The sequence below is a fragment of the Furipterus horrens genome, unplaced genomic scaffold (genome assembly GCF_987537825.1).
Source record: "Furipterus horrens unplaced genomic scaffold, mFurHor1.1.pri manual_scaffold_4, whole genome shotgun sequence".
NCBI classification, from domain to species: Eukaryota; Metazoa; Chordata; class Mammalia; order Chiroptera; family Furipteridae; genus Furipterus; species Furipterus horrens.
The window spans coordinates 12,060,609-12,073,675 of record NW_028327174.1 but is presented as its reverse complement, the minus strand read 5'-3'; the positions used below and the strand labels follow the sequence as shown (position 1 = coordinate 12,073,675).

Genomic DNA, 13,067 nt, shown 5'->3' with positions numbered 1-13,067 from the left:
TCTAGAAGAACTGAGTTATATGTGAATATATTTCACTTTATACAGACTTGCATGGGCAACAGCAGACCCTCCATATTACCCTGCCCAGGCTCTGTAGCTTCAGCGTCATCGCAAGATGTCGATTCAACACGGGAGGAGACAGATACTATGTCACTCCCGAGTCGGACTGCACAGCCATTCTTGGCGGTGCAGATAGACTCTTAAGAAGCTACACCATCGTCTCTCGAGACGGACGGCTGCCGACGACGACAGACTTTAAATCAATTATATGTATACTGAAGTTTTTTATTTTTTTAATTAATAGCTTTTGAAGTAATTAGGACCTTTCTGAAGGATGTCTATCATAATTCTCACTAATTTTATGTCTTCTTAATTACCAAAATTCTGGAAGAAGAGACAGATGATCTGTGCAGATAATTAAAGAAATTGTAGTGATCCAAGATCTCACTAAAAATAAGGAGTTAAACTAACTGATTATTCAAAGCTTAGCTTATTTCCTGTTATTTGCCTTCTTCCCTCTAACTCTCTCTGTTTTTGATACCATCAATGAATAAACAAAATGGATTAAACTCAGATCACTTGTTTTTCATTACTTGCCGGTAACTGGGGAAACTTTAGGAGCAAGATTTGGAGGAACTAGGAGATTAAGAAGAGTCATTAAAATGAAGTCAATAGATTATAGATTTTAATCCATTGCTTTTGAAAGTTAAGAGATGAGACATTTTTATTAAGGATGTACAATGTGTTCCTCAAATATCTGATAGCATTACATGTGTACGAACTTTTATGGTGATTAGCAAACTGCAACGGTATACTGTTGAACAAAAGAATGTAGACTTTCTTGAAAAAGATCCCTAGTTGAATTGATCTTAAAATAGAGTGGGTAAGGCATGGATGCTGAACGTGACTCTGTGCCTGACATGCCCTTGAGGGAGGGGCTAGATCAACAACTTCTGGTTTCAGCCGTTTCTGGAGGTGGCTGTACCTGCTGATATGCGACAGTGGTTATGACCTCTCCGTCACGTCTAAGTCTGACTGTCTGGAAGGGCAGATGGGCCATGAGGTGACTCCGAGGGGTGTAGCGATGTACCAGGCTCCTTCATTAAAGCATTCAATACCCACTTCTTCCCTTCTTCTCTTTTATTTGCCATAGAGTGAGTCTCATCAGTTCCGTGTCATGGCAGCTGTCCTTCGCCATTGTTTACTAATCGTAGGTCCAACTGAAGACAAAACCGAAGAGCTGCACAGGTAGGTCACCTCTCTCTTCATATCGCAGTGAAGGACATCATCAGTTGTTACTGTTTTAAGCATCTAATTTTAATTGTTATAAGCACTAGGAAGTGAAAATATTATAGTAAGTCAGGTAACTGGTTGTTTAGAAATCATTACTATGCTCTGATGAGAAATTTTCATTCTCTCGCCTTTGACTTATAACTTGAGCCCCAACAAGAGAACCCAGAACAACTGTGATAAAAGCACTGTTACTGAGTACTGTAAGGGGCATTATGTTAAGTTCTTTATTAAGATTAACTCCTTTTAATCATCACATGGCCTTAGGAGGTAGGTGTTAACTATTTTTCACTTTAAATAGATCAAGCAATTTCTCCAGGATCTCATAGCCCTAATAAGTGAAAGAGTTTGGAATTGAACCCTGCTTTTAATTACTACACTTAAACTAATATCCTCACTAATTTCCTTGTAAGAGTACTTATCAAGAAAATATAATACATCTTAAGCAATATTAATTAAGTTTTATAAACTTATAAGAATTGGATCACAGCCTCAAATATTAATACAAAGACCCCCGCCCCCCGAAAACAAAATGATCTCTGGAGGGCTGGCCCCTGTAGTACAGGCTTCCCCTGCTTGGTGAGTGTTCTTAGGAACCCATCTGTATCAGTGCACCAGCTGGCATTGTTGTGAGAGGCTGTGTTTGGCTTCAGTGAAGTTTTTTTGAAGACTCTTACAACATGTTTGCCCATTTCATGATGGGTGATTTACTAGCGCACCTGCCCACATTACGCTTGAGTGTTAAGCAGTTTCTGACCAAAAATGGCATGACCCCCCATGCCCCATCCTCCTATTCACCTGATCTCGCTTTGAGCAACTGTTTTTTGTTTCCCCGATGAAAAAAGTCCTCATAGGGAATCATTTTGCTAATACAGAAGAGTTGAAACAAAAAATGGCAGAAGCACTAAATGGCATCAAAATCAATGAGTTCAAAAACTGTTTTGAGCAGTGGGGAAAAAAGTCTCGATAGGTGTATTGCATCAAATGGAGGGTACTTTGAAGGTGACTGAAGCTTAAACATAAGAATAGATACACAATTTTTATAAATAAATTTTGTTTTCTGGGTCCCCCCCAAAAATATTACTATAAAAAAATTTTATTATTTGCCTGTTACAATATTAGTGGACTGCTGTAAAAATTTATTCCTCTCTGAAAAAAAACTGAATAACTATTAATGCATATTTTTAGTTCTCTATTTTTTAAAAATTTATTATTGATTTTTATAGTGGGGGAGGGAGACAGAGAGAGAGAGACATTGATTTATTTTTCCATTTATTTGTGTATTCATTGCTTGATTTTTGTATGTGCCGTGATCGGGGATCAAACCTACACCCTTGGTGTACCAGGACAACACTAACCAACTGAGCTGTCTGGCCAAGGCTGGCCTTCTTGCTTTCTCTCCAAGGTCAGGTTTGCAATAACTAGACCTCTGTCTTTAACATAAAACTGCTCATGGTGCTTTATAAGAATACAAGTGGCATTTTAAACAAGTCAAATAAATTTAAATCTGCAAAAAAGTAACTTGGGCATTGCCTCTGCTTTAAATAAATTTAAAAATTGGGAACTTAGTAATAGAAATTACCTTTTGAACATTCATAATATTCTGTTTTCCAAAATCGTCGTCGTCGGCAGCCATCCGTCTCGAGAGACGATGGTGTAGCTTCTTAAGAGTCTATCTGCACCGCCGAGAATGGCTGTGCAGTCCGACTCGGGAGTGACATGGTATCTGTCTCCTCCCGTGTTGAATCGACATCTTCCGATGACGCTGAAGCTATAGAGCCTGGGCAGGGTGATATGGAGGGTCTGCTGTTGCCCATGCAGCAGACCCCCCCTCTCTTCGCAGCTGAAGGATCCAAGGGAAAGACGGAGTCAATACAGCTTGGCTTCAGGTGCGCCGCAGGAGTTGCCGGTGTTGACTACAACGTCAAACCGCCTTAGGGACTCCGGCTCCGGATTTTCTGTCAGGGTTTACTCCCTTAGCCTTTCCCCTGAAGAGGTATGCCGCAAGGCAGCGGAGGTTTTTTGGAGTCAGAGTTTTCCTTCTCTGATGTACCCTGACTGGAAAATCGAACCAGCGACACTTAGCTCGCAGGCCGACGCTCAATCCACTGAGCTAGACATATGGCTTATATAAACCTATAGAAACACAACCAGAATATAAAATAAAACATACTTGTTATTTTTCAAACAAATCCATGTTATTTTTGTTATGATTGGCAGTTTATTATTTGATATTGTAATCAGTTCGTTGGTGAGTATCTATATACTCTACTCTGCAAGTCTTCAAAAAATTGGTTTTTCACAATTAAAAAGTAACTTTTTATGGAGCTACAGATCAAAAGTTTCTTTAATTTTCTTGATTGTACAATAAGTGCATTAAATCATATCCTCTAAAAAGATTTTATTGAGCATTTTGTCTTACTGCATTTCTTTTTTCATAATCAAGAGGCACTAGAAATCTAGATACTAAAATTAAAAGAAAATGGGGTTTATAAGCCTAGGAGTAAATTGATTTTTTTGGCGGGGCAGAGTCAAATACCGCAAGTTAAAGAACATTCATACAAAGATGTGAGAACATTTAATACAGAGTGTATGGAAAGTAATTGTTACACTAGTCACAAAAACATTGCTAAGGATTTCTCTGAAGAATGAATTTAATATTTTAACATAGCACTTGGTATCCATCAAAATAGAGCAAAACTATAGAGGTTTTAAAAATAAGATTTTTTTAAAAGTCAGATTTTTTTATTTTCCTTTCTGATATCTACTTTAAATATTATTGTTTCTTAAATAAATTATAAAGATTTTTTTTCAAGTTTGCTTTTAAAGTTGCTTTGATAAAGTATCCATTAGCTACACTGTAACTAAAAAGGGCTTTCCCTAGAGCCAGATAGGATATATGAGTGTAGAATTCTCAAAGACTTTCCTAGAAGATTGAGGTTCCTACAGACTTGACAGTATATCTGGAATGGCCCCGCCTATCCCTTTCATCAGAATTAAAGTGATTAGTAATGAATCTAGGCTAATCCATTTAATACAGAGAAAACTGCATCGACCTCAGAGGGCTATTTTAATAACCTTACTAGAATTGTAATATCTACTAAATCCTGCTCATATGTGGTGACCCTGAAAACACTTTGTGTGTGACATAAGTTTAAGAAAAAAAGTCACAATGTTTTAAAGTAACATCTCATTCCATTTTTAAGTTGTTTTCTAAGTTTTTTTTTTGACACTGATTTGTCTTATGGAAAAATGCAATGAAATAGGTAAGCCTAGACAGTATAGTATATGATTATCATTATAATGAAACTCAGAGGGTTATAATAATGATTAAATGAGAAATTAATAAAGTGCTCTGTCCCTGGCACTGAGTAATCTCTCAGGAACTGGGGGATCTGCTGCCACCACCCCACAACACTGCTATTTCGGTTACTATTATTTATAATAAGCACATTGTTTTTAGATCCAATGTTCAGTTCCAGATCTCCTTTTTAAAATTGTTTCTGACTTTTATATTTTGTTTGGGGCCTTATTTCTCTATTTATCCTGGGATTGTGTAGAGAAATGTTTTCTATTCATCTGTTTTCCTCAAGCCATATATGTTCTATGGTACATGCATGTATGGAGCCTGTACAGGTGCTGTAGGAAACAAGTGAGTAAAAAATGGCTTGGCAGCAGCTTTTTCTGATACATTATGTCAGTAAGACAGTGCGTTCCTCCAGACGAATCAAGAGGACATGAACATAGAAATAAAATGAGTTAGCTCCCAATGACAGCTGACTTGACTTTTATTTCCACTAATCGGCATCTTAGTTTTTATTATCTATTTGTTATATTTCATTTCCTTTTGTCTATACTTATTGTAACAAGTTGTTGGTATGATCCACCTTCTTTGCTACATTAAAGAACAGCCTAATTCTGTTCATCTCTACTATCTGCATGAAAGTATTTTTAGCCTTCTTGTCCATAATCAGTAAGCTTATGCATTAACACTTAGCCAAAAAGAAGTTGCATGTGGATGTAGTTTGTTTTGGAGAGAAGGGGGAAGATGGGATGGCCTATATACACTAGAGAGGAGAAAAAAGGAGAGGACCAGATCTGGCTTAGTATCTTTTAGCCTCTCAGTCTAATTTCCTTCATTCAGCAAATCAGCATGTACAGTGTTTTTTCTTTTCTCACCCAAAAGAGCCAGGGTGTTTAACAAGTATTTATCTCCTGCTTTTTTGTTGTTGTTGTTTCTTTTTTTTAGACCAATTCATTTTATCTCATATATTGAAGGGGACAATTAGGTACCTAATGACCCCTCATTACAATGCTAAGCATAATGTTTTTTTTATCCCAGATTTATTGAGATATAATTGACATGTAACATTGTGTAACTTTAGGGTGTAATAGCATGTTGATTTGATATCCTTATATATTGCAAAATAAGTAGCACCATAGCATTGGCTAAGCATACTAACTTACACATGACAGACTCAATAAATGTTTCAAAATTGGATGATTTCATTTTGGCGTATATTTATTAACTGAGCACTTACCATGTGTTAGGCACTGTGTTGAGTGCTAGGGTAACAAAGATGAATATAGTATAGTCTCTGTTCACCAGGGCTCCCTAAGTAGTAAAACAAACTTACAAGTAAATAAGTGCGATTGTTTTGGTGATTATTGTGTTAGACACAAAAAAGGAGAGTTTACTTTGGAAAGATCAGGGAAGGGGGTTTTATTTTTGTTGTTAACATTAAAATTCTTAGTTCTTTAACCTGATTCTCATTGTGAATAACAGTTATCTAGGTGAATGTTTATTTTCTGAACTAGGGCCGAGCAGCATCATGCTAGGTGCTCGAAGGACTCAGTTCCACCGCGCGTACTCTGGAGGAACGTAGTCTAAATGGGGAGACAAGGCATAAATATTATGAAAAGTTAAATAACAATTCAAGACAAAGGGAACTTTCCAGAACACTTGGTGAGAAGTGAAGGAGCAGCAGCTTTCAGAGCTGCATGTAGTAATGCGCTCTTACCCGCTCATCCACACCTGCTTCGGCCCACTCACCGGCTGTCAAAAATGGTGAAAGAAACCGCTTACTATGATGTTTTGGGGGCCAAACCCAATGCCATCCAGGAAAAATTGAAAAAGGCGTACAGGAAGCTGGCTTGAAGTACCACCCTGATAAGGATACAAATGAAGGAGAGAAGTTTAAACAGATTTCTCAAGCTTACCAAGTGCTCTCGGATGCAAAAAAAAGGGAATTATATGATAAAGGAGGAGAACAGACAATTAAAGAAGGTGGAGCAGGTGGTAGTTTCGACTCCCCCATGGACATCTTTGATATGTGTTTTGGGGGAGGAGGAAGGATCCAGAGGGAAAGGAGAGGTAAAATGTAGTGCATCAGCTCAACATCTATATAATGGTGCCACAAGAAAACTAGCTCTGCAAAAGAATGTGATTTGTGACAAATGTGAAGGCTGAGGTGGTAAGAAAGGAGCAGCAGAGTGCTGTCCCAGTTGCCGAGGTACTGGGATGCAAATAAGAATTCATCAGGTAGGACCTGGAATGGTTCAGCACACTCAGTCTGTGTGCGTGGAGTGCCGGGGCCAGGGGAGCGCATCAGTCCTACAGATAGATGTAAAAGCTGCAACGGAAGGAAGGTAGTTTGAGAGAAGAAGATTGTAGAAGTTCATACTGACAAAGGCATGAAAGATGGCCAGAAGATAACATCCCATGATAAAGGAGACCTAGAGCCAGGAGATAACATCATTGCTTTAGATCAGGAGGACCATACTGTTTTACTCGGCAAGAAGACCTTTTCATGTGTACATACAGCTGGTTGAAGCACTGTGTGGCTCCCAAAAGCTTATATCTACTCTTGACAACCGAAGCATAGTCATCACCTCTCATCCAGGTCAGATTGTCAGGCATGGAGCTCTCCAGTGCATGCTAAATGAAGGCATGCCAACTTATCATAGACCATATGAAAAGGGTTGCCTAATCATCAAATTTAAAGTAAACTTTCCTAAGAATGGCCTTCTCTCCCCTGATAAACTCTTTGCTGGAAAAACTCCTACCTGAAAGGACAGAAATAGAAGAGACTCATGAAATGGACAAGGTGGAACTGGTGGACTTTGATCCAAATCAAGAAAGAGGGCGCCATTACAATGGAGAAACATATGGGTATGATGAACATCATCCTGGGGTGGTGTTCAGTGTCGTACCTCTTAATGGGGCCAGTGAATAACACTCACTGCTGGCATTTTATATACAGTAGTGAATGAGTGAAGGGCTGTCATCATAATATGCTCACTACTTGCTATTGTTTTTGTTTTAATATTCAACTATAATAGTGTTTTAAAAATTAAATGAATAAACTCAAAATGTAAAAGCTCTGACTTTGTCCTGTATGTATGATGACTTAAGAGTGCAAGATTAGTTTAATACCTGTAAAAACCGTTTTAAAAAAGTTTCCCCTGGCATTTGGTAGGCCATACATTGTAATGAATTTCAGTTATGTACATGAAATAACTTAGACGGAAGTGCTAGGTATGTATATGTATTGACTTCGGTGTATGACCTTTAATTGTTAAGCTCTGAAGTTAAAATTCTATATTTAACTGACAGAAAAAAAAATCTTAATTTATAGAGAAGTGTTAGTTTGTATAGTGGGATTCATTGCAATGCTTCTGCATTTATTGCCTCAACTGTTGCTTGAGGATAGCATGCCATATAATCTAACCTATGGTATCAGTGATAGAAATGATACCTTTCTGAAGAAGAAGTTTATCATAATAAGCTGCTTCTTGAGGGCTTGCACTTACAGAATTGCATTCCCTTCTGTGGTACCATCTTTAAAAAAAAATATGTAACTATATCAGTTCTTGGTTACATTTTTTTTCCTTCTCGTTGGACCATAAGCCTTAGAGTAGTGACTTCTAGAGCAGGCTAACTTAGAAGTTGAGAGATGAGACCTTTACATGGAAAGGTAATTTGCATGTATGAGATAGGAAGGTGTCTTTTTTAGATATGTTACAGGCTTACTTTAAACCATTTAATTTAAGCTCCAAAGGAACTGTAATTTAATGTTGGTAGTATAGCAAATCATGAATAGCTGTAATTCCGTGTTAAAAAGGTCTGCGTTAACAAGCTTAAGTCTGGATATCAGAATTTAAGCAATTCTTGAAATGTATGAATGTCTCCTTAATATACTGATTACAAAGCAAAAAAAAAAAAAAAAAATTCAAGACAAGACCAGGAGAGAGATCACAAAATTGTTTTTGAGTAGTCTCCCAGTGAATTAATTATTGAAATAGTAATTGCAATAGAATTCAAAAGACAGACTCAGTGTGGTCTAGCATGATGAAGGAGCTCTTCCTCATTCATACTGTACCTCTTCTCTATCGTCACCCACGCCTCCAGCTCCCTGATGATTCCTTTTTCTCCTGTATCCCTGGGTAGGTTTACTTTCTTCCCTCTCTATTCCAAAGCATGGGTTCATCATTTCAATCTGCCAGCCTTCAGGCACCCAAGTCAAGAAGGTCAGACCACCTTGTTTCTCTGCTTCTAAACTCAGGCTGCTCAGTCCTGTGGGAAAGTTTTACCTAACCTGTCAGCTTGGTTCATCCCCTTCACTGCACACAGAGCTGTTTTTCAAAAAGCGGATCTCTGCTTAGAACCCTCTCATGGCTCCCCTCTGTCTTTACAATTAAGGGCAAATTTCTTCTGTCACTATGCAGTTATTAATGACCTGCAGTTTCATCTGGGAAGTCTGTTTCCCTGGCTCTTGCATGTACTCCTTTGCCAGCACAACTCTGGTGTAAGGTCATCAGTAGCCCAGTTTGGCGTAACGTATACCTTATCATGGCAGTCCTTGATAATATCCCCACCCCGCTTCACACACACACACACACACACACACACACACACACACCTTTCTGGTCTTATTGCCTACTGAGGCCCCTCATCTAAGGCCTTGTTCTTTGCCTTACTTAGACTTAAGGACCTGTTTTCAGTTTCCCACAGACCCCATATTCTCTCATTCTTCCAGATTTTGCTGTTTCTTCCTGCAGTGCAATGTCTACCGCTCAAAAGCTCCTTAATAGTTGCCATTTACTATGTGCCAAGCGGAATGCTTTACATGCCTTTTTTCACTTAATACTCACATCAACCTGGTGGGACAAATTTATTTCCCTTTACTTTAGAGATGAGGACACCAAGGCCTAGAAGAGTTTGTGTAGTTTCTATAAGGCACACCTTTACTAAGAGGCAACCTGGAATTCATCCCATTGCTCTGTAAATTACATTGTGCTTCCTTCTCTTAGGGAAAGAAGTTATATTTTATTTATTTTCATATATTTAGCACTTAGCACAAGGCATAGTAAATATTTGTTGACAATGAAGTGAGTTTTCAACTAGTCTTAAAGAATGAGAATGTTCTAGGCAGGAGAAATCATAGACAAATGCAGAAATAGAAAACAATGACCAGATCACTATGGGCTGAAAAAGTTAAGTTTTGCTGAGAGCAGCATTCAGGGGTCTTTCTGGCCATAACTTGGATGCACGTTTTCTTGACACTTCTCTGTCTGCTGCTGCCCCAGTTCTCTCTTGCCCTTTGCACAAAACTCCTCTAGGTGTTGGCTACCTGATTCCTCTGTTATCCCTTCCTGAATCCAGGCTACTCAGGCTTTAGTCCCACTATTGCACCAGAATGGCTGTTACTAAGATCCCTAGTGACGTCTGTGTTGCTAAATCCAGTGGACGTTTCTCAATTGTCATCTTATTTAATCTGTCCACATCATTTGTCACAGGTGGCTCCAGTCTTACTTATATATGGTTTTTCCAGGATACCAACTATCTTGGTTTTCCTCCTCCTTCACTAGTTGTAATTTCTTCCTCTTGCCCTCAGCTTCTGTAGATCCAGTGCCCCAGGCTCAGCCTTCATAGTGTTTAGTCCACACTCATTCCCTTACTGATCTAATCCAACCTTCTATCTTTAAATACCATCTACATGCTAATGACTTCTCAGTTTATCTCTCTAGTCCAGATCTGTCTCCCTGAACTCCAGACTCTTAGGGCTAACTTCCTATTAACACCCCCACTGGAAAGTCTAATAGGTATTCCAAGTTTAATATATTCAAAATTAAACTTAATCTTCCCTTAAAAAGATGTTTCTTCTCTAGTGTTTACCGTTTCAGATTATGGTAACTCCAGCTTTCCACTTGCTAAAGCTAGAACCTTGGATTCTAGCACTCTGCATTAGCCTTTCAGGAAATCCTTCAAAATGTATCCAGATCTAACCACTTCACTGTTATTCCTCTGTTCAGGCGCCTGAATTACTAGAGAAACACCCTAACTGCTCCTCCTCAGCTTTGATGTCCTACCACCTATTGGAGTATTATCACTGTGCAACCACTTCAGTGGCTCCCTATTTCACTCAGCATAGAAACCAAAGTTATAAAAGCCTGCAAGACCAGTGTGACCCCCTATTGCCTATATGATCTTCTGTCTTCCTCGTCCCGTGTATGGTGGTTCAGCCACACCAACTTCTTTGCACTTCAGAGATGCCACTGCTCCAGCCCTGGGCCCTTTGCTCTTGCTCTTCTTCCTAGAAAGCTCTTTCCCCAGAGAGCACAGGGCTGACTCCAAACTTCCTTTAAATCTTTGCTTAAATGACAGCATGTCAGTGAAGTCTGCCCTAACCCTCCTATTCACAATTACAGCCCATATGTCCTGGCTATCTCACCCTCCCGGGTCTTCCTCCCAGACCATTTAATCACCTTCTATGTAGTTAACTTACTTGTTTTGTTTATTTTTCATTGACTCTTCATTCCATGCTGGAAAATAAGTTCCATCAGGACATGGATTTTTCTCTGTTTTCTTCATAATACTTGCCTGAAGCAATGCCTAGCACAAGTAATTAATAAACAATTACCGAATTGAGTGAGATTAAAGTAAACGTGGGTATTTACACCTGAAAATCTTGAGGAGATATTAAAGTTCATTTAAGTAGCTTTTCCAGCCATGGAAAAAGCTATGTGAGCACCAAACATAAAGAAGATACATTTGACCAGGAAGATTTGTTAACAGCTAGCTGTAGGTCTACATGTACTGTTATCATGCTCCTTAATGTCATTTGGTATTAAATTATGTTTAGTCCAGCAGTTGATACAGGACTGGATTTTAGATCGCCTTCCCTCTCCCACAGCAAAGCTTTAATCAGGGCATTAAGGAGCTCTAAATTGTCCTTGCTTTTAAATCTGCATATCAGGAGGGGGCTGGGAGCATGAGTGGGAGGATGTCATGTCCCAGTGATTAATGATCTCTAGGAAGCTGAAAAGGGGAGAGTAATATACACACTATTTCTACCCCCTGGAGTAGGAATGCAAACACCATTGTGTGGATCTGTGCATAGTCACTGACTTCCTGGTAGCTGGAGAATTTCATACACTCTTCTACCACAAATAAAACTGTCAGAGAAGTGACAGAGCTCAAAAAGCTGGCCTGCCTTACTTTAAACGAATAGCTCAAACACAGTGAGCTAGAAAATTAATTTTGTAGTTGTTTGGGAACCCAGTTGTTTAATAAGAAACGAGAGAATTGGAACTTTTCTTGAAAAGCCTAAAACCTCCCAATATTTGTTGAATCAAACACTACATTTAGTTTCTTAAATTTACTGGATTCCTGGATCCTGCTTATTTTAAATGGATTTAAATGGAAACTTTCCTTTGTAATGAAATGCATCATCTTAAGCTTTTCAGTGTGGTCTCTATGGTAGATTCAGAGAAGTATGCTCTCAGGGACTCCAGAGCCTGTTGCCGGACGTGTTAAAGAGAAATCCTAACATTTCAGAACGGCTTGTACAGTTTTAGAAAGTAATTCTAAAGTAGAGGTTCTTTTGTTTATTTTAACTCTATTGAGTGTATAATATATAATAACAGTTTCCAAATGTTTAAGTCAAGGCAAAACGTTTTTAACTATAGATAAGGAACTACAGATGCTTGCAAAAATATTTTAAAGAGAATTTGTGGGTAAAGCATTTCATTTCAGCCACTTGTGATTATTTACAAATAACTAAAATTAGAGACCTTGTTTAACAGCAGCAGTCATAGCAGTGGCAGCTGCTGTAGTAGGTGTTTAGTGGGGACAGCCAAATACTTGAATTATCCCAGGACCGTTCATTCATGGGGCTTGTTAAATTATGGCTGTTCTTGGTTCAGGTTTCTTTGATACCCTTTACATTACCACTCATTGCTCTGCATTATCTACTTTTAAAACTTTGATTTGTTATTAATTTTTCCCATCATATAAAAAGACAGAAAAGAAATACTCCTTTGGGGGGAAATGGAGCCCACACTTCAGGGTAAAGGAGAGAAAAAAACTTGTATTTTATTTCTGTTTTGTTGTTGTTCATTTTGTTGTATTTTTGAGGGGGTCACTGTAGTCTAAATTAAAAGGAACTACTGTGATCTAAATTAAGACAGTATCAGATAGATTAAGCCCTGAATGTGGTTTCCAAGGGGTTAGATTTTTAAATTGCATTTGCTAGAGTTTATTTTTAGTCAGGATGTGGTTATTTTTAGATGTGCTTCTCTGTCACTAGGAAATGTAATGCCTGTCTTTCCATTGTTGTTTATCAGGAAGTTCTGAGGCACAGGCTTAAAGATCCAGCAGCGCAGAAACGGACTACCTTTACATGAAAGAATATGAAATAACGCATGAAGGGAAATATGTTAATTGAGAACATGTCTAATTTTTAAATTGTTGGTGACATTTTAATCTCTTATAC

The 13,067-nt window shown here is 38.4% G+C and overlaps 1 protein-coding gene and 1 pseudogene across 4 annotated transcripts in view; both read left to right on the top strand.

The window, feature by feature from the left end:
• The window catches only part of RIC8B (RIC8 guanine nucleotide exchange factor B), a 100,524-nt gene that overhangs the window by 40,818 nt on the left and 46,639 nt on the right, over positions 1 to 13,067 (top strand). For all 4 annotated transcript variants that reach the window (XR_016510427.1, XM_090272567.1, XM_090272565.1 and 1 more), the window contains exon 4: positions 1,154 to 1,248. Coding sequence is in view for 3 of the 4 variants with exons in the window: in XM_090272567.1 (XP_090128693.1) it covers positions 1,154 to 1,248 (95 nt within the window). In the remaining variant the exon portion in view is untranslated. The remainder of the gene's footprint in view (positions 1 to 1,153; positions 1,249 to 13,067) is intronic.
• Positions 6,353 to 7,510, top strand: LOC150011124 (dnaJ homolog subfamily A member 1 pseudogene; annotated as a pseudogene).